This window comes from Mandrillus leucophaeus, unplaced genomic scaffold (genome assembly GCF_000951045.1).
Source record: "Mandrillus leucophaeus isolate KB7577 unplaced genomic scaffold, Mleu.le_1.0 Scaffold1043, whole genome shotgun sequence".
NCBI lineage: Eukaryota > Metazoa > Chordata > Mammalia > Primates > Cercopithecidae > Mandrillus > Mandrillus leucophaeus.
The window spans coordinates 41802-63525 of NW_012098577.1; the positions used below are offsets into that span (position 1 = coordinate 41802).

The window sequence follows — 21724 nt, forward strand, 5'->3', positions numbered from 1 at the left end:
ATGCACAATCCAGGATTAGTTAGTATAATACAAGTAGGCTAAAATTCAAGTGACTAGTGTAAGCCTACATATTATCCATACCTAAATCAACAACCAATTCTCTGCTGATTCACCTAATGGACGTCAAAATACAGTTTTGTTCTGTAAACCAGTTATTTGTTAATTAGTATAATGCATGTTAGAAATGGGGTCTTACTGGTAAAATTAAAGGAATTCAAGACATGCAGATGGGTTAAATTACTTTAGAGACACTTCCCACCTTTGTATAAACAGGGCACAAAAATCCAAGGTGGCATAATCCAAGGTGGTTATATCTTTACGGAGAGAACCCCTAAATATTAAATGGTCCTGGGCTTCAGTCTTTGTTTAAAGGGATTTCTTTTTGCATGATGCAAAGTGAGGGTGCAGAACACGACTTTTGGGATGTTGTCAGCCTTCGGTGAACATTTCATGTAAGGTGTGTTCAAAGCACTTAAAAAAGAACAGAGAAGTGGAACTTTACCAAGCTCTCAGAAAAGGCTTATCCATCACTTTGGTCCTGGCTTGCTAGATACAGGTATCTATGTGTGGTGGGATCTGGCTTGAGACTTTCTTTTATTATAACCTATAGAGCAACTAAGGCTCACCCCTCCTCCTTTGGTGCCTACTAACAACTACCCAAAATTACCTAAAGGCTGTTATTCACTATACTAACATAGGTCCATTTAATAAATCCAGTCTCAAGCAGTCACTGGTCGTGAACACAGTGGCCTCCAAGGGTTCTGTCTTAAAAAGGGGGGAAAAAGAGACTCTTAATTTAAAAGTCCATTGTCCAGCTATAAAGGCCAGGAAAGAATATTAGACATCCTCCTTACTTTGATGGCTATGTCCAAATATACTGTTTTCCATAAACCTTCAGAGAACTAATATATCAAATAGAGTAAGAAATTAATCCCAGAAGATTCCATATTCCACTTTTAAGTATCACTTCAGGACTAGTTTTGAATGTTCCAGAGCTGGAGATATAACGGAATGTTATCATGCCTTTTTGCAAAGGCTCCCGATTTCCAGCACTTAAAAAATACATATATTAATATAAAACACAGTAATAAATCGGTATTAACAATTCTGTATTTTAATCTTATTGCAATATGTATAAAAGGGCTTACTTACCCCTATAAAAATAAAGGTCCACAAATAATAAAGAATATGAGAGTCTAAAAACAAACCTGGTATAACATTGTGAGATTACATCCCAAATCATTCTGTATACACTGTCTGCACCATATATGGCAAAATCACTTGGCACCATGTTTAAAAAGAGCTCACCTAATACTCAGGTTCACAAAAGAAAGAAAAGTCACAGTTTTAGAGTTAGGATTTGGGAAGTCATTTAGGCGAGCCCTTGTCTACATGACAAGATGCCAATTGATTTGATACACCATAATCAGTCTCTCATTTCTGTTCAAAATGTTTAGATACATTTAAAGTAGAATAAGAGCAAACTACAATTCATTTAAGTGGAATGAAAAAAGCTCCCATGGCCTAGTACCAGGGTTAGAAAGAAGGATTCATAAGACGGTACCCTTGAAGGCAACTCCTTGAGACTGGATTTAAAGCATTAAAATATGTTAGGAAATAAAACTGTTCTCTCAGGCTCCAGTGACCTTGAAAATACTGCAATGATCCTGATTTACCAGTTTACATGCAGCTATGCCTCCCTTCAACTTTAAAAGGAGGATTTGACTTTCTCAATATTAAGTCCAAAGGTCAAACAGGTTGTAAAGAGTCAAGGACACCACCAGATCTACTCTACAAGGTAAAAAAACAAAAAAAAAACATTCAAGTCTATCATCCCTCACCAAGAAATGCAAATTTTTGTTGAGTTAGAGGACAGGAGTTGGGGAGTGGTGGATAGAGGACTTGTACGCCATACACATTTTCCCTACAAAAATCGAAGCAGTATGTACAAAACAGAGTTCCAACAAAAAGTACAATGATGAGAAAAGAACTCATTAAGAGCTAAAAATAAACTCTAATTCACAATATGCATAAGGATTTAACAAAAAAGGAAAACAAGATGTAAAATTGCATCTGCTAAGTTAACCATACCCTCATAGAAACTGCCCCCTCCCCCATACACACAAACTGAAATCTGTAAAGTCTGTGATGACTGAATGAAGCAATGCTTTAAATGTTTTCAGTGACTATTTCAACAGAAAAGAAAACAAAGGGAATTCTTTTCCTCAGCCTTCTGATCTGCTAACACTGCAGGAACACTAGGTTTCTGAAGATCCCAAAACCCAGGTCTCTGTACATCTAGACTTGAACATCTTATTTGATAAAATGAGAATATTTAGTATAGTATTTGCATTTTATATTAAAGGGATATTCATCTTAAGGAAGATGATGTCAATAAAAGTAAAAATAAGCCACAGCTTTTATCTAACCAATACTTCATGGCTCAATTTAACAACCTGCTGACCTTCGAAGCCCAGTAATAGTCCACCGGGAAGCTCACTTGAGAGTGCCTTCATATATTAAGTCAAGCTAATTCATTCTGAAACATTCACACAATACCACATAGAGCAATAATTCCACACTCCAGTGCTCTAAATCATAAAGGCTGATGTAATATCATTAATCATCATTCTGGGCTCCCAAGTCCTGCCTTGTACTTTCTATTCTTACTTTGTTCCACCCCTGGAAAATCAATTATGTTGGTCAAATAACCTAGAAAGCAAAGAATGGAATATGAGCTCTGCATTCTTCCCACATCATGACAAACTCTAAGAATTCTAGGACAACAGATCTACTTCAAGATGTTTTTCAAAAACTAGTTTACACCTATGGGGGGAAAAAAAAAGTCTGCAACTGTCATGCAACTCAATGGATATTAACTATTAACTGGTAAGAAGAGGACAGGAAAGAGAGACAGTACCCGTGTGCTAGGTACTTTATGAAAGAAATTGAAGTTTCATAAAGTCCACACAGGCCACGACACAAATTAAGTGGCTCAGCTGGAATTTGAACCCAAGTGTAACAATATTCTAGGCTAAAAGCTGTAAGATTACTTTCAGTAGGCTACCTTCCTAGTATTTTGATTCAAACTTAATCCCAAGAACTTATTCCTAAACTAAATAACAAACCTAGTGTACATAAGGGTTTAGTAAATTCTACTACCCACTTAAACTTTTTTTTTTTTTTTGAGATAGAGTCTCACTCTGTCACCCAGGCTGGAGTGCAGTGGCTCACTGCAAACTCTGCCTCCTGAGTTGAAGCGATTCTCCTGCCTCAGCCTCCTGAGGAGCTGGGATTATAGGAACCCAGCACCACGCCCAGCTAATTTTTGTATTTTTAGTACAGACGGGGTTTCACCATGTTGGCCAGGCTGGCCTCGAACTCCTGATGTCAGATGATCTGCCCACCCTGGCCTCCCAAAGTGCTGGGATTACAGGCACGAGCCACCACGCCCAGCCAAGGAACTCTTATAAACACAACTTAAATACTTCCATCTTGCCTTTTTCCCCCTTAAAGGAGGCATAAGGTAAATCTTTGTTCTAATTTAGAACAATACAGAATGATCACCCCTCGATTACCTCAAGATGATACATGGTGTCAGAGATTACCGAGTAGAGTCTGAAAAGATGTTTTTAACTGAGGATCTGTTTCTTCACAACACTTAGAGCAGCAAATGCTACTTTGTGATTTATAGCCCCTCAAAAAATATTTGACTACATTTACCATCACCAATAAAAGTAGCATCCAAGGGTGTTGAAATACTGACATTCTAAAACTTTAAAGAGCCAAAACAAATACCTTAAGGACTAAAACATGCTAATTAAGCCACTGTATAGACCTGACAAATCGAATGACACTCACAAGTAAAATGCCAGAAAATATCTGTTAAAGTTGACCTTTTGAGCTGGAAAAGCACGCTCTGAGGGTTTCCACAGCTCTCAACATTCAGTAGCAGCAGTGTACTCAGCTGAAAGTCAATTAACTTAGAACAAGCTCAAAAGAAGTTGGCAAATTTTGAAGCACAATTTTAGCTCCAATGATCAACTATTCTGTTCAGGAATATTTGAAAGGAAATGTTCCAACAGGTACAGAATAAAAGTGCTTCGCTCTATTCTCAATTTAAACAAAGTAAAAAAAAATAAAATAAAATAAAAAATAAAAGGCTGGTGGCCACAGTTGTGTAATAGTTACAGTAGTGAAATAGAATGAAAAGTGTCAAAAACAGGTTGATTTTGTACGTCATAAAATTGGGGGGTATAAATCATTTTCATACCAGAGAAGAAACTATTTAAAAATTTTATAAATTACAAAAAAAGAAGCAACAAGTTTTACCACAATTTAACTGGTTTTTATCTCCTAATTGAGCTATCTTCATTTTACTTCACCATCTTCTTTCTCATCTACTTTTTCCATCATTCCTATAACAAGCTCTTAAATTGAGAACGGTTTCTCTTCTATACCACTAATCTCCTGATGCAAAGTAAACAAAGACTAAACCCAGAAAAGGTCTGGAATAGCAAATAGCACACATGCACTCTTATGCTAAATTATAAAGAGTCAAATGTTATAAGAGAATTTTAACTGTAATTTTATTTTCTATGAATTTCAATATATTTACATAGTTTGTGTTTTCTGTCAAACTAGCAAAGGAACAAAGAGAAAGATACTGAAGACTATTCCTCATCTACTGGTAAGGCAAACATGGCTATTCTAAAAGTTCCTCTGATAAGGGCTAGGAAAGCACAAAATCAAAACTCCTGAACCTCATTTTCACCATAGATTCAACCTTATTTTCCCAGTAAACATTCTAAGAAAGCTGTTGGAAAACTGTGTCTCCTGGGAGTGACACATATTTTTTTTTACATTTTGTTCTAATGGACCAAAATACCAAGTAACACAAATATCAGTATCAGGAAATCAGAGAAACAAATCTGGATGATTAACAAATTACTAGAGAAGAATACTGTTTCATATTTTTCTGTATCCTCAAATAGATGTTTCTTCTTCCTAGCAACTAGCCATTAAAGGCTTCATTACCACTGCTTATCTAAAGAAGCAGCTCTTTGATTTATGAAGAGCTGTTAACTGGGAATTAACTTACTGAATAGTGAAGAGGTCCAGATTTGCCACCCCAAAATATTCCACTTTGGCATTGTTTTTTTTGCTGTTGTTTTGTTTGTTTGTTTGTTTTGTGAAATGAAGTCTTGCTCTGCCGCACAGGATAAAATGCAAGTGCGGTGGCATGATTTCAGCTCACTGCAACCTCTGCCTCCCAGGTGCAAGCAATTCTCCCATCTCAGCCTTTTGAGTAGCTGGGAATTCAGGTGTGCACCACTACATCTGGCTAATTTTTTTTATTTTTAGTACAGACAGGGTTTCACCATGTTGGCCATGGTTGGTCTTGAACTCCTGACCTCTGGTGATCCACCTACCTCAGCCCTCCAAAGTGCTGAGATTACAGGTGTGAACAACCGCACCTGGCCAGCATTAAGTACTATTTTATACTGAGGAAAATGAAAAATCAACAGATGCAAGAAGAGTTCTCCGCCCTCCCCTTTTCTCCCTAAAAGCAGAGTATAAATTTCCCATGGGAAGGTGTCCCTCTGTCCTGTACCAGTTCAGAGGTAAGCGACTCATTACTTGAGACAGTCGACACCAGATTGTTTATGCATACAGGTCTGTATAAACCAACCTTGTTAAAATTTCCCTTATCTGTCCCCTTACATATTTTCTGAACACTTCCCCACAATTTTCTATTCCACAAAGTCCAAACCTTTCCTTTGTTAAAATGGGATATAAAATCCCCCCAACCCTGACCACTTGAGTTTTATAACACTTTTCTGTCAACTCCCAAACATATAAAATACTAACAAAAATTGTGTGCCATTTCTCCAATTAATTTCCAAATCCCCAGGTACTAAAGAGGACAGAAGTTAACAATGATAAAGAACCGTACTGTATTTTATTTCTTAAAATGTTACAAACTTCTAGTTTCATCATCCTGTAATCTTTCAACTAATCAAGGCTCACACTGAAAATTGTTCTATAAAAATACCCAGGTTCAAGTAAAAAGTGAACCTAAGAAGAATAAACTTTAATGTCTTTCTCCAAAATTGTATATGAAGCTTCTATAGTGGTAACATCAAATGTTTTAAAGGACTGCATGACCTTTGGCAAAGAAACAAGATATAATGAAAAAATAATTAAGTTTAAAGACACATCAATTAAGATGCAAATAAAGTTCCTCCATTACCTTTTACCTATGAGAGATGTTCCAAAAATAAAGGTTCCACAAACTTGACACAAATTTCATTTTATACAAACCTAGCCAGTAAAATCTCAAAACAGATTCAAATGTTACTGTATTCCACAGCTAAGGCACTGGGGACCAAAGCATTTCACGTATCTTCTTTCCTACAGACCCTAAGAACACACACAGCCTTTCTGCCATCTTTCTAATTAAATAGCATACAAAGTTTGCAAAGTGAGGTGTTTATTAAGTTACCACCCACCCACCCACCCAATCGCCCTGCTGTTTCCAACTACTAGTCTGCAAGAATCAGAATTCTTGACCTCTTGATACTACGGACATTTCACAGGCTCACAGTACAACTGTAACTGACATACAGAATCACATTTTCAAATTAATGTTCATCAAAACAGCTTTGTGTTCACTGTGATTGACTCATAGGAAATAAGTGCTATTAAAGTTGAAGGTTCCCATTAGTCGAATAAAATCCCACTTATCTGTTTCAATCCTGAGGAGCTAAGATTGTATTTGTTTAAAAAGAAGAGAATCCTATGCCATTAAAATAAACTTTGGAAATCACATTATTTTGATAGAATAAACAAGGATCAAAACTAGCTTTAAAATTCTCAGCAAGCAGAGACACAAGATAAACCTAGCTAAGAACACTCATATATTAATAAAAATGATTTTAAGATCCTAGCCGTAAGGTGTGCTGGGGCATGGCAGGAGCCTTATCATGCAAGGCACTACCTTGTAAATCAACATCTCTTTGGGCTCCCTGGAATTTATATTTGGGTTTTTCTTTTTTCCCCTTTTGTCAAAGCTTCTAGTTAGCAGTTGATGAGATCAGTACAAGACCTACCTCAAATAACTCAAAGAAAGAGTGAAATACTCATTACCTGAGGTCTTCCACTAATTACTACTCTAGCCATTCTTTTAGAAGGAAAAATAACAGCGAAAGAACTATCTACCCTGGTGTTTCAAAAACCTAATTACTATCAGATCAGTAAAAACACAGCTTAGTGACTTAAACTCAACATCTCTAGTTCTGAACCCTAGGAATTAATTCAGAGACCAATGCTGAGGAGGGGAGAGTAATAAACTTAAACTTTCCAAGGAATTAAGTACTGCAATTGTTAACACCTCTTTCATAACCCCCTAAATCTAGAATTCAGGTAAACTTGGAAATGCCTGGTTCAATCTCCCTGTGAAATGTTCAAGACATGGATAACTCCTAGCTAACTAGTACATTCCAGGTCACCCCTACAGATTCTGATTCAGTAGGCCTGGACAGGGCCCAGGACCATGCATTTCTGGCACTCATTACAAGTGATTCCAATGCAGGAATCCCAGTGACCATACTTCAAGAGACACAGTCTGATCCCAAAACTTTTTGGGCTTCAAAATCACCTAGGAAGCTCTCTGACAACAGATTCTAAAACTCCCTTAGGTGAGGATGTAGAGCCAAATTTGGGAACCACCAGGCTAGAATATCAACTTCACAACCATTGACTATAATGTTTCTAGAGAAGGACAGATGTTCTTGTTCATTTGGTGTATTCGTCAGTCTTTAATTGTCAAAAACCTTCCACTCCCCTTCCATAGAAGACACACTCACCAGAAGACGCCCTCTGGATAACTCTGTAAAAATTACACATCTCTCTATAAATTCATCAGCTGGCCCTGTGCTTAATCTTTAAATAGTGAGGTCTTGCCTCCAACAAGAGGCAAAGAGGAAACATCCAGGTAAAGAATAAGAATATCAGAATTCTGGCCCCTACTCTACCGCTTCATAGCTGTGTGGCCTTGGACTAGTCATTTCACAAACCTGGGCCTCTCATCACCTATGATGTTCGGTGGAAAGAAGGGAGAGGGTTGGTTAAGGTCACCTCTAGTGCTTTTCTGACTGTAACGCTTTATTATTCATTCCTTGCATCACAAAATCCATTTTGCTCATCTAGAATGCAACATCAGCAGGTGTCAAGAACTCCGAAGTGCATTTAAGAACGCAAAGGGATGGACCAAAGTCAGCTAAGCTGTACAAGCAGCAGAAGCTTCTCATGATGAATGCCTATAGATAGGAAACAGTCTGAAGCATACAGCTGGGCAGAAGCCCAAAGAGATGGACCTGACAAAAAACAAAATAAATAGAACTTAGTCTAGAGAGATTATTGTATTTGCTACCGAAGACATTTCTTAATGTACTTCCGTAATCCTCACTCGATCAAAATAGTGACATTAACTTGCTAACACTGACAGTCTAAAAATTATACACTCTCTTCAAGGACTTAAGAGGCACACACTTTCCTAACTAGATATTTTTGTTCCTCAGATACAGTTTCCTAATTCAGCATTAAGATTTAAGAAAAGGGAAAAGGAAACATTTCAAATCTTCCTGCAGAGTGACTCCAGAGTTTTCCTGTAAACCAATTAATGCTCATGCTCCTACAAAATCAGAATACAGAAATGGGTCCCAACTGCTCCCCAGGAGGCAGAATAAGCTGGATAATTAGAGAAGGACCAAAGAACTCTGATCTGTACCTAAAATGTTTACTGAGAAACTGCACAAGATGGGTAGTGCTACACATCACAGGGCAGCGTCCAAAGCTCCACAATTCTTTCAAAACCTTGCTAAAGATACATTAATACTACTTCTTAGAAAGTGTGCCTACTTTTCAAAGTATAACCATTCAGAACCCAGTTTTAGATACTACCATTTTCTAGACTATTTTACTCAATATAAATATTTAGTGAGAAACGCAGGAAAAAAAAAAATCCTAAAGCAGTTTATGCTTAAGCTAAACGAGTGAGATCCTTCCAAAAGCCATTTTAACCCATATTACAAATAAGATGTCAGTGGTCCAAATCAAACCAAGATTACCAGAAGTTGAGGTGCCTAGTGTTCAGATTTACCTACTCCACTTTTGAATTTATTATCATGTAGGTTTCTTTTAGGAAACATGCTCATATGTTACTGATGTGAACAGGTTAAACTGGTCTGATAACCAGTTAATAACAAATGATTTCAAAAGCTTTTATAGCACCATGTTCACTGGAATCTACTGGCAGGGAGATGTATTTACCCTTCCAACAGCCCCCAAATAGGTTATATGATCAAATAAGACTGGGGACTATAAATCAAACAGATTTTCTTTACTGCTGTATTTTTCATAGTTCTTAATACAGTGATTATCGAGTATGGATCTTAAAGAACTACGGAGTGCAGCACTTCCTAAACTTGTCTGTCAATACAATACTTAAGAAATAATTACTACTATCTAACGAAACGAAGCTTGAAAAACATCTTTCAATCTTATATACTATTGTGGGAAGGCAATTAATACACTAAATACACTAGGAAAACTGGTATGAAAGTTCCTCAAAAAATTAAAAACAGAACTACCATATGATCCAGCAACTCCACTACTGCATGTTAACCCAAAAGAAATGAAATCAGTTTGTCAAAGAGATGCATTCTTATTGCAGCAATGTTTACAATAACCAAAATATGGGCTCAACCCAAATGTCCATCAACCAATAAACGGATAAAGAAAATATGCTATGTATACACAATGAAATACTATTCAGCCACAAAAAAGAATGAAATTGTCATTTCCAGAAACATGGGTGAAGTTAGAGGATACTATGTTAAGTGAGGTGAGACAGCCAAATACCACATGATCTCATAGGTGGAATCGAAAAATGCTGATCTCACGGGAGCAGAGAGCAGACTAGTGGATACCAGAGGGTGGAGAAGAGAGGAGGAAGGAAGGAGGGGGCTAGATGGTTAATGGGTACAGGGTCACTGTTAGAAGAAATAAGTTCTGGTGTGCTATTCCACAGAAGGGTGAATATAGTTAGCAATATTGTATAGCATACTTCAAAATAGCTGGAAGAGAGGATTTTTTAGCACTCTCAAAGAAATTATGAATGTTTGAGATTTGGAAATGCTAAATACCCTGCTTGATCATTACACAATGTATATAGCATCAAAACATCTCACTGTACTCCACAATTTGTTCAATTATGTGTTAACTATATAAAAAATATATACTATATATAATATATAGTGTATACATGTGTATATATAATATATAGTATTATAGTATGTGTATATACATATATGCATATATGTATAGATATGTATAGATATGTATATATACACACACATATATAAAAATGTTACATCTTTATAAACATCTTTCAATACTCATGCCCACTGTGGAATTTCTTGGGGACTCTACTTGCTTACCAAATATTTTTAATAGAAATTTTACCACAGTGAACACCTCCATTACAGCCTTCCCCTCGAGCCACTGAAAAGACAATAGGCAGGGGTCAGAGGTGAAGGAAATGGACAAGAAATATTTACACAATTTTTTAGTATCTAGCCATGTATTAAAGAATGCCCATGTGTTGTTCTTCTATTACCACTGTCTACCACACTAAAGCTAGAGAGGCAAAGGAGATGAAGATAAAGAACTCAAATTTATCCCATTTTGTCACATAACAGCTCTAAAGATTTACAAAAGAATAAGATTAATTCAAGATTGACTAGAGGTTAGATGTGAGAATCTGTAAGATGTCTCCTGGGGCAAATGCCTAATATGAAAGACGTATGATTTTTTAATATTTTCATCTTATAAAATGATAAAATGTATCATTTCATAACAGTTTCATAACAAAATATGACTTTTATGCTCTGTTCATTCATCTTTCTTCTTAATGGTTAGGGGAACCCTACACTAAGCAATCAGAAATTGCATCACTTTTGTCACAGTCCTCAAGTCATTTATCATATTTTATCTTTTATATTAAAAAGGTTGTAAAATCCACATGTAAGGGATGTTGTTTTACTTTAACAACAAAAAAAAAAAAGATAAAATTCAACATCAGGACAGAGACATAAGAGCAGCATTTTGTTCTTCACCTTTTTCAACTTATTAAAAACTCTATAAACTTCACATATGCCTATCACACTCATTTTGGAAAAGAAACTGAAAAATCTCATCCATCTGATTATCAGACGGATGATCTTATGTTCAGGTACGTAAGAACCACCTTCCTAATATCATAGTGAACATTTAAGCAACATAATTAAAATAGAATGGCCGTTTGATATGGATCAATGACAATCAGTTTGTACTTAGTTTTTAACTTGATTTCAGTAAGTTCTCTCTGTGAACCTCAATCTGTAGCTTGAGGACATATGATTATGAGGCCAAGCCCAGGGGCTGGCTCTAGAACTCACTTGTAGAGCTTACAGAGAATGAGCCCTAATGATTAGCGGAATAGCTCAAAGTCCCACGTATGAAAACGTCAAAAGTGAACTTAGAAATGGCCCAGTGTGAGCCCCTTTTTCTCTGCCTTTTACCTAATTTTGCCAATGGAAACCAGAAGTCTAGAGCTGACTTGTCCAAGGTCACATGACTAGGTGAGAGTTCAGACTCCTGGTCTCATTCTTCACACTGTCTTTAAGTATCTTTTACTCATTTCAAATATACCATTTTATATTTTTGGTTATAAGCTTTGTAGAGGAATTTGGTATATACCATCAATCAAATTTAATTAACATGAAAAATCCACGGAGTTTGTCTACCTTCATATATTTTTAGTGTTTAACTTCATATATATGTCTAACTTCATATATTTTTAGTGTTTAACTTCATATGTATGTCTAACTTCATATATTTTTAGTGTTTGAAAACAACTCCTGCAGGAAGCATTAACCCTTCTATCCCAAGCACATGCTCTTTAAATTAGGTTTTGGCTTACTCTAAAAATTTAGTCAAATCTTAAAAAATATTAAGATTGTCAACTACCTAATATTCAAAATGTACTATAATTAAGGCCTTATCTGACAATACGGACAATCATATACCATGTCATCCTTTCCTTGTTAAGGAACAGAAAATAAGATCTCATTACACTCGGTATTGTATCAGTGAAAATGTTTATACACTGACAATGTGAACATTACCATTTATTTTATCATATATAAGCAAAAGGATTATACTAACATAAAGAAAAGATACTTCAAGATTTTTTTCCCCTCTCCTAAACACATATTGCATCTCACTGTTGAAATGCTAAATTAAATACACTCTGGATACTAAAAGATAAAGGTTAACATGACACTTGCTATCCCAGATACACATACTTTTAGAACATTTTCCAAAGATACTGTCCGGATCAGAGTACATTAAAGTCCAGTTAAAATATATACTGTATCAAAAATAGTTTATGCTTCAAAAAGAAAATTTTAGACTAAGTTTCATATTGCTGATGTAATAACAGAGAAAATCTAGATATGTAAAATCGCAGCATGAATTATTTACAAGCAGTAATCTTATTTTCTCATATCTTGAGACATGATCCTTTACTACATAAAACTGCTTACCTGTTATTTTGTCTCTTACAAGCTTACAGGACTCTATCTCACCAATGCTCCCAAAGAGACTCTTTAGTTCCTCCTGTGTCATGTTCTGAGGAAGGTAGTTGACTATTAAGTTGGTCTTGCTGTCCTCCGTGTTCCCAGAGTCAACTGGTGACGAGCAGTTGTTGTTTATGGTAGTTGGACCATTGGCTGTGTTATTGCAAGTTGGCCCATTAGACAGTTGTGTTTCCATGGCAGCAATTACCTGCTAAAAACAGAGAAAATAAGAAATGTCAGAATTCATATTTCACAACCTATTAGAGATTCCATCCAAGAATTTAAACACTTGTCACTAAACACAGTTGTTCTACTGAAATTGCAACAATGCTTCAACAAAAAGTATAATACCTACACTAATTTTTACTTCCTATTAACCTATTCATCTTAAGGTTACAACTATATTTTCACATACATATTCCATACATGCACATAAGCACAATTTAAATCTTAAACATTTTCTAGAATCACATTCTGCATCTATTCACATATCCTTACTCACCTGCAGTGTCCACAGATGAGAAAATTAAGTACCAAAGGGCACAGAATTGAACCCTAACTAAAAATCATACTAGAAAATAAAAGTGCTTAACATGCTACAACAACGAACAAAAAAATGACCTACCTAACTCTGAAGAGATTTTCAGTTAGCCTAAGAGGTTCACAATATTCTAAAACTGATAGATATCCATTAACTTAAAAATCAAAGAGCAAGAGTACTTTTAAAAATATAAATTTGTCAACATGTACTGTTTTGGTTACATATTGAAAATGTTTTTGATGGATAATATCATCTACCATTGGTAAGAAAAAAATAGATGCTATGTTTTAGGGAGTGGAAAGGAACTGTAAGGTAACTTGGGAATGAAGCTATGAATACTTTGTCTACCTGGTAGAATCTAACAGGACACTCTTGTCAACCTTGGCAGCTAAAAATCAACAAGGCAACTGATCTACAGCATCAAAATAAAATCCCCAAACACTTCGATATGGTGTTTTTCCTTGACTCTGCTTTTTAATGAGAAAAAAGAAAACCTATCCAGTCAATGAAAACAACAATGCAAATATATCAACTTTTGCAAACAGACCAGCCCAAGGAATTCTCATTTGAGCACATAAGCCTGTTGAAAATTCAAGTAATAGGGTATCTATAAACTCCAAACACCAGATAAAGAACAGAATTGGGGAAAATGGCCTCAAACTGTTCAGGCTACTCTAAAAATCACTTATTAAGCAGTTTTAAATCTAGTTTCCTAAAACCAATCCTATGCCAAAGAGTCACAAACCACAGCCCCATATTTTCCAAAAGCATTTTCCAGTAACTACCTAACTTTGGACAGCCAAGACTGTGGTGGAATCTAAAAATCAAAGCATCACTGAAAGGATCATCCTTCATATTGCATACATCTCTCACCTCCACAAAGAACTACTTCTCAAAACTGACAGTTCCGAATTGACGGGATGCTAGTTTTAGGGAAGTTTTAACATAGAAAAGGCAAAGAACTTGAGGCAAAGAAAAAAAGCAAAGTAAAGGGAAAGAGGGTTACAAGGAAAGAGAAAAAACTGTCTTTTAAAACGCATATTGCCTAAGAAAACCAAAAGGGCACATTAGCAGATAAACATATAGGAAGAAATCTCTACTGCCAGACGTTAACAAAAGAAGGCAGTGTAGGACAGATTGAGACTGGTCAGACTGGACAAGAATCAGTGCTGTCATGATTAAAAAAAAAAAAAAAAAAAAAAAACAGGAGGCAAAATCCAGAACAGCTTTTGAAATATCCAACAACCTGTAACCCCTCCGTGACTTCATTTCCTTGTCAAAGAAGTGGGTATTTATTCTATAAGCTGCAAGCTGTTTCTCTTGGGTATGTAAGCTTTCTCAGGGAATACTTAAAGGGATGAGGGAAAATACACCTTTGGAAATCTGTATTTAAAAATCTTAAATCAAGATATGGGTTTTACTATAACTAACAAATCTATCTGAATTTGAAAAGGGAAGTTTCAGATTTCCTAATTAAACATAACTGTTCTGGTTTGTAGAGTATTAGCTATGGGTCACTCTTTTCACAGCAAAATTATTCTGGGGTTAACCCTTGCCCAGCAGTTATGGAAACAATGAGCTACAAGATTAAAGTGGCCAAAGACACATAAATCACTACTGAAAAGTTTGGATAGGTGTAGAAACTACGAGAGCCCCAAATGGGAGATTCGGACTAAAGCTCACTGGGATAGCATTTGAAATACAAAGTGTTCATTGACTGAAATTAGCAAGATTTAGAAAGGACAACAAACACTCCTCACTTAATTGCACATTTATTTCCATGTTCAGGTGGCAAGAATGAGCTCCTAAGCCAACATTCAAGTGAACAGCTGCAGTAGGCTGTGTGCGCTGAAAATTACAGCATCTCTCTGCTATAGGACCATCTGCTCAGAATAAAATGATACTAATGTGCTATATTTTACAAATAATGCATATTCCATTGATAGGCTCAACACAACTGTTCACAGAATGCAAACTCTTTCAACAGTTACTGGGCAAATAATTTTCAGCTAGATTTACAATTTCAACTTTTTTTTTTTTTGGAGCATCAAGAATTGTAAATAACTTCAAAATTTAGTAACCAAAAAAATACATAGTAAACAGAATGTATAGAATTACGGTAACTTAGTATTCAGACCATACCAAAACTTTTTTTTGTTTTTTTAAAAAAGCTTGTCATTCTTTTGAGTCTGCGCTAAATCCTAATTTAGATTATTAAAAAATTACATACGAGAGCATGGTTCTGATGCTACGTATACCACTATAGTTAAAATTGCAATGTGCTTTAAGTCCTAAAGATGGCCATACCACAATAGGTTAAATGTAAGAATAATTAGTATGCCAAATGAAAGATTCAAGTGTTTGGTATGGCCTCAGCACTCCTGCAACATGCTAAAAAAAAGTAGCCTACAGAATTTAAGAAAAATCCCACAGACCCCGGTCCAAGGCTCTGCTGCCCACGAACCACTTCTAAGCAGAGAAGCCACATCACACAGTCTGACTGCCATGTTAGTTTGGAGTTGCCGTCTGCAATATGGACACAAAAAGTACCGTATGTTAGATGAGCATGATAATGCAACAAATCAGTTTGTACAAAATTTACAGTGATTGTATTGATATTCCCAGCACGTCCATGCAGTGTGGCTTAATTGAAATTGAGGCAATTCCAATCTAATCTTTCCAAATTCATTTCAACATGTAGTTTTCTTGCACAAATATAAGCATTTTAATTAAGAGCCTGATTTTAAAACAATATTAACTAGTTATCTCGGCATCTATTCTAAAGAACTAATTTAAACCACACCTCAAAAATTTAAAAAATAAAGTAAAATAAAGCAAAATACTGCAGGCTATCTTATCTCTTAAGGATGTGGGAGAAGGGAGGAAATGTGAATGAAATTTTATAGTGGGAAAAAGTGATCATGCAATTCCTAAGTGATTGCTTTGCATAAAAGCACTCTTTCCCCAAAATATCAGAAGGACATTAAGAGAAGCTGTATTTGCCCACACTGTTACATTATACTACAAATGATCCTTAATCCTGGGACTTAAAATTAAAAGTGAATCGAAACCCTGTGAGGTTATTTTGCCACTACAGTCAAACGGTTTCTAACAGTTTCACTGAGAATTGTTCAGATATACTAAGAGGCAGTAAACCAGCATCTTTCAATTGAAATAATTGGACCGATAAATAGGATTGTTTGGAGTAATGCTTGCATAGGATGTCAGCTTTGTCCCTGAACAAAATCAAGTGAACATTTTTTAATATGTAAATTGTAAACCCAGCACGATTTGAAATTAGTGCTGCTATGAGGCCTCCAGTATAGTTAATGGGCCATTTACCATTTATTGCAACTTGCCCAAATACCAAACAGAGCCATGATATTGGCACAAAAGCCAAAGTTTACTTTTTTTTTTGTCATATATGCAGATGCTTCAAACGGTCAACATAATAATCAGAAATCTTAGTTTCTAAAAATAGACAGTGAATAACAGAAGAGGTCCGAAAATGTCTTTTACTTATTTATAATTATAAAAATTTTATCGTGAGAGGCAATCCTGGCTGTAAGTGATGTACTCTTGATATTAGCAATGCTGCCAGTAACAATGGATTCCACTTTCTGGCATCTACCAAAAGTGGTTAACATAGCCTTTTTTTTTTTTTTTTTTTTTTTTACAGGATGCCATGAAAATGTTTTACTCTTCTTCCGTTCTCCCACTGTAACAAGAGAATTCGGTCTGATCCTATGTTCTTTATTTTTCAAAAAACTACTTATAGTTGAACTGAACCTGTGAAAAAGTGCTTTACACCCATGTAAGATTTTTTATAAGAACCCAACTGTAGTTAGACTACATGAGCAGGACCACACCCAGCAGGGTAAAGCAGGCATAAATGTATGTCCTGAATACCCTCAGGAGTTCAATCTAAACATTCCTCAATACATAAAACAGATTTTAATTTAACTGCCTTAGTCCCTTCTATTCCATAGGAGGAGGACACTAATGAGCTAATCTGTTGACACCCCTCTTTCTGAAAGCCCCAGGGAGGTGAACAATCACTTTATTGCACCAACTAGATAGGAACGCTGTGTATGGAAAATGATTCTACTGCACTTTTACATTTCAAGCACCCCAGACAGTCTCTCCGCTTGAGGCAGACACATACCTTTATGGGAAGTTATAAATAAGTTGCTCACATGGCCCTTACCTTTATGCTGGCCAACAATTCAGTTACTAAAAATGTAAAGCTACTTCCCCTTCACTTAAGGACAGGCAATTCTGCTCTACTCAATCTACCACAGACAACTGGGCTGCGCACTATTTATAGATTCCATTGGCTCTGAAACTCTTCGGAAAGAAAAAAAGGCCATATTCCAGTGAAACAGAGCCATTAATTTTAAGGCTTAAAAAAAATAATGTTTCAATATATATTCTCCTCTTAATTTAGACATCACTTGCGCCAATTCAGACTGCTTTTCCTCCTGTTATTATCCAAGTAATAATTTATGAAAAGGCACTTTAGCATAGATGAATCCAGAATATTCTAAACTTTCACTGGGCTCCAAGGTAAAATGGTTGTTACTTTGGTGAAAGCGTAGGTTTTATTGGGAAATAGAAGATGGTCTCTACTTTTAGGCATACAAGTACTTCCAAAAAGCCATAAAGACTTTTAAACTTTTTATTTAAATGGTTCTCTATACATCTACTGTTTTCACAATAGTGGAATTTAGAGAATAAATGCTTTAGTTCTCGTATCTGCGAAGAGTTAGGAATTTGAGAAGTCAAACTGATCCAATAGTTTCCTGGTCATATGAGAGAAAAGTAGTCTGTATTTTCTAATCTTACAATTAAAAAATTCTGCGAACTAAGGTAATCAGTTTTTTCACTATTTTCAAACCTCTTGCAGACAGTCACCAAACCAGAGAGTTAATCAAAAGCATCTTAAATAGGCCGGGCTCGGTGGCTCACGTCTGTAATCCCAGAACTTTGGGAGGCTGAGACAGGCGGACCACCTGAGGTCAGAAGTTCAAGACCAGTCTGGGTAACACGGTGAAACTCCGCCTCTACTAAAAATACAAAATATTAGCCAGGTGTGGTCTGTAGTTCCAGCTACTCAGGAGGCTGAGGCAGGAGAATGGCTTGAACCCGGGAAGTGGAGGTTGAAGTGAGCCGAGACCATACCACTTCATTCCAGCCTGGGTGACAGACAGCAAGAGACTCTGTCTCCAAAATAAATAAATAAACATATCTTAACTATATTCTGAGAATTTTTATGAAGTTCACTCAGTATAATGTTGCAAGGAGGGAAAAAGGTTCCATAGCCTAGAAACCACCTGATTTAGGGGACAGACTTCTGTGGGTTAAAGTCATAGCAGGGCTGCTGAAAAGGCCAATACAACGACCCCTGGTGAGGCTGGTCCTGTTGCTCCAGCCATGGTCACCATCCTGACCCGGGCTCTCATCTTCTTCTGGACCACCAAATTAAAGCCTCCAAAAGGTGCCTCTCTCCTCATCCTCATCTACCCTAACACTGTTACTGTTCCCAGGAAGACTTTCTAAACCCTCCCACAGCTCCCTGCTGCCTATCAAATTAAGTGTAAACTACTAGGTATCAACAGAGATCCTGTAAAACCACTTTTACCAACCCACTTATTCAAGCACCTTAAGATCTGAACTACTCCTTGTCCCTCAAACAGTCCAATACCTTCACTCTTCTAGCTTTGTTTATACAGTCCCATCTCCTTTATTCAAGGCTCCATCCAAATCCACCCCACCTCCATTTCAGGGGTTTGTACAAACTAAGCATTTAAAAAGGAAAGGGCAAGAACAGTTTCTTAAAAATTGGAGAATGAAAGAGCAAATCCCCTCCCTAAATGTGTACAAACTTGGTAACTTTTTTTTACTTTTTATAAATAAATTTAAACTATAAATTAGAAGCACAAATAATCATGAGTGGCACTAACTTGTTTTTCTATCCCACCAAGTAATTTAAACCAGAATTATGAAAGCGTATTTTAAAGTTTTGGCGCACTCCATCAGCCACCCTCACCCACTGAAATCTAAATTCCTGTTATATGGCGAAACAAAGGAAACCATTTACCTTTGTGAACAGTTGTGTACTTTTATTTCAACAATCTATCACCCCAACTACAAAACCCTGGAAGACAAGACAAATCCAAGCCTCCGGTCAGCAGGGTTATAGATATGGGCATGTGGATAGCAAAACCAAAGGTAAATGCAGGAAAATTAAACAGATCTTGAAGACGACATTTAGAAACACATCATGTTAAGTAGTGGATCACAAGTGATCTTGATACTAACTAGAAAAGTTTAGGCAAATAGAAACGATAACATCTCTGAAAAGAATCATGGCTAGCAGTTAGAAAGCACATCATGATTAAATCATGGATCACAAGTGATCTTGATGCTAACTAGGAAACTTTAGGCAAATAGAAACGATAACGTCTCTGAAAAGAATCATGGCTAGCAGCAAAGACAAGCATCTCTCTCAAGGCTGGAAAGGCCCAGCTTGAATAGAGTGAACTTGGTCTCTACACTTATTTGCAACTAGAAGGTATGAATACCCTGAGTATTCAAACACAGCACACCAGCACAGAATCAGCCCAGTGCAAAGACCTTCCTTCTGACCACGACAAACCTCTCCCTAAATGCCAAGTTACACACGAACAGAAGACATTTGGTCTCTAAAGTTTTAGAGCCAAATCTACCAAAAAAAAAAAAATTCCCGGGCAGCACAACCTTTACCACACCATTCTTTGGGGAACTTGCAGCAGGGACAAAAGCACTCAAAATAATTGGTGAAATAAGTTATACGAGCTTATAGATGACAGCTGGGTAGGCAGTCAATGGGGTCATCTGCCTGAGACAGCATTCCTACAGCAAATGCTTTATCTTTCCCATTCACTAAGTGGTATTATCAGGATATGTTTCTGGCTTCACTTAATTAAGCAAGAGAATAGCCAACCAAGTGCTAAAATCACAAGGCTAAGGATGTCAGTTACAGGAACAAGCCATTAGTTTGTTTTCTTCAACTCTCTTTGCTTTGTGGTTCCTAAAATAAAGGTTTGTAGCTTTAAATGTCAAAGGATTTCTTCAGTCTAAAATCCCTGTCAATTCTCCAGACCACCCACATACCAAGTTAGCTGTCTCACTAGCTCTACGAATTCCTCAAACCCACATTTTTGGCCTTGGGGCTAACAAGGGCCCAAGCACTTGCAGAGACAATGCACTGAACAGCTGCAGGCTGTCATAAGGAGAATGTTCTTTGGCAGCAAACAGTAACACTTTTCTGTCTCTTGGCCCTTTATGACTTCTACAGAGGAAGTAGAGAGTCTCCTTCATGCCAGTCTTTCTGCGGTTTTGTAGTCTGAGAGCTGCCAGGTTTAAAAGCTTTGAGGTTAGAGAGGTAAGATAATGAGTTTAGGGTCCCAAGTCCTTCTCTTCAGTCTAGGTCCATTACAGGTATCCAGGTTGAGCAATGGGAAAGTAAAGATCTGGCAAAAAAGATCTGCTTAAGTTTCATGTTTTGTTCATTCATGTATTTAACGAACATCTCCATGCAGCTCCCACAAATTCAGGATAGTCCTGAGGTACAGCAATGAAGAAGTATCTTGGAGTGCTGATTTGCTGTGGATGGTGTGTGCAGAACATATACAAGTACGAACATATAGAAGAAAACAGTATATTAGCAATAAGTAAGTGTGCTTTGGAATACATATAGAGAAGAATAAGGGGGGTTGAAAATGTGGAGATGAAGATGGGTAGTTTCCAGCATTAAACAAGCAGGCCTCAATGAAGAGGGTGAGCTTTGAATCAAGGTTTGAAGGAGATATGGGCTGGCTGCTGTGATAGGTAGAATAATCCCCTTCCCCTCAATGTCTACATCCTACTCCCAGAAGTGTGAACATGTTATGTTACATTACAAGCGGGAATTAAGATTGTAGAATTAAGGCTGCTAATCAGCTCACCTTGAGAAGGGGATTTTCCTTGGTTACTGAGGTGGGCCTAATGTAATTACAAGGTTCCTTATAAGTGAAAGAGGAAGGTGAGACAGTGTCAGAGTGATGAAGCATGAGAAGAATCGAAAGGACATTGCTGGCTTTAAATGGGGCAACCAGCCAAGGAATATAGGCAGCGTCTAGGAGCTGCAAAAGGCAAGGAAACAATCTCTTATAAAGACTCTGGAAAGAATGCAGCCCTGCCAATACTTTCATCTTAACTCACTGAGAACCACTTTGAACTTCTGATGTTCTTCGGAATTGTAAGATAGTAAGTCTTGTGTTGTTTTAAGCCAATAAATTTAAAGTAATTTGTTATAGGTCTAAGAGGAAATAAAGACAACCCCCATGGAGATATCTAGAAGAAAAGATTCTAGGCAGAGACCTGCCAGTGCAAAGCTTGTCTGTTGTGCAGAATGACAAGGAGATAACAGGGAGAGTAGGAGGAGATGAGTCTAAGAGGTAATGAGGCCAGAACACAT

At 36.8% G+C, this 21724-nt stretch overlaps 1 protein-coding gene across 1 annotated transcript in view; it reads right to left on the reverse strand.

Moving 5' to 3' along the window:
* The window catches only part of LOC105540006 (ELAV-like protein 2), a 123888-nt gene that overhangs the window by 23197 nt on the left and 78967 nt on the right, over nucleotides 1–21724 (reverse strand). The window contains exon 3 of the mRNA XM_011980504.1: nucleotides 12651–12894. Coding sequence (XP_011835894.1) covers nucleotides 12651–12894 — 244 coding nt within the window. The remainder of the gene's footprint in view (nucleotides 1–12650; nucleotides 12895–21724) is intronic.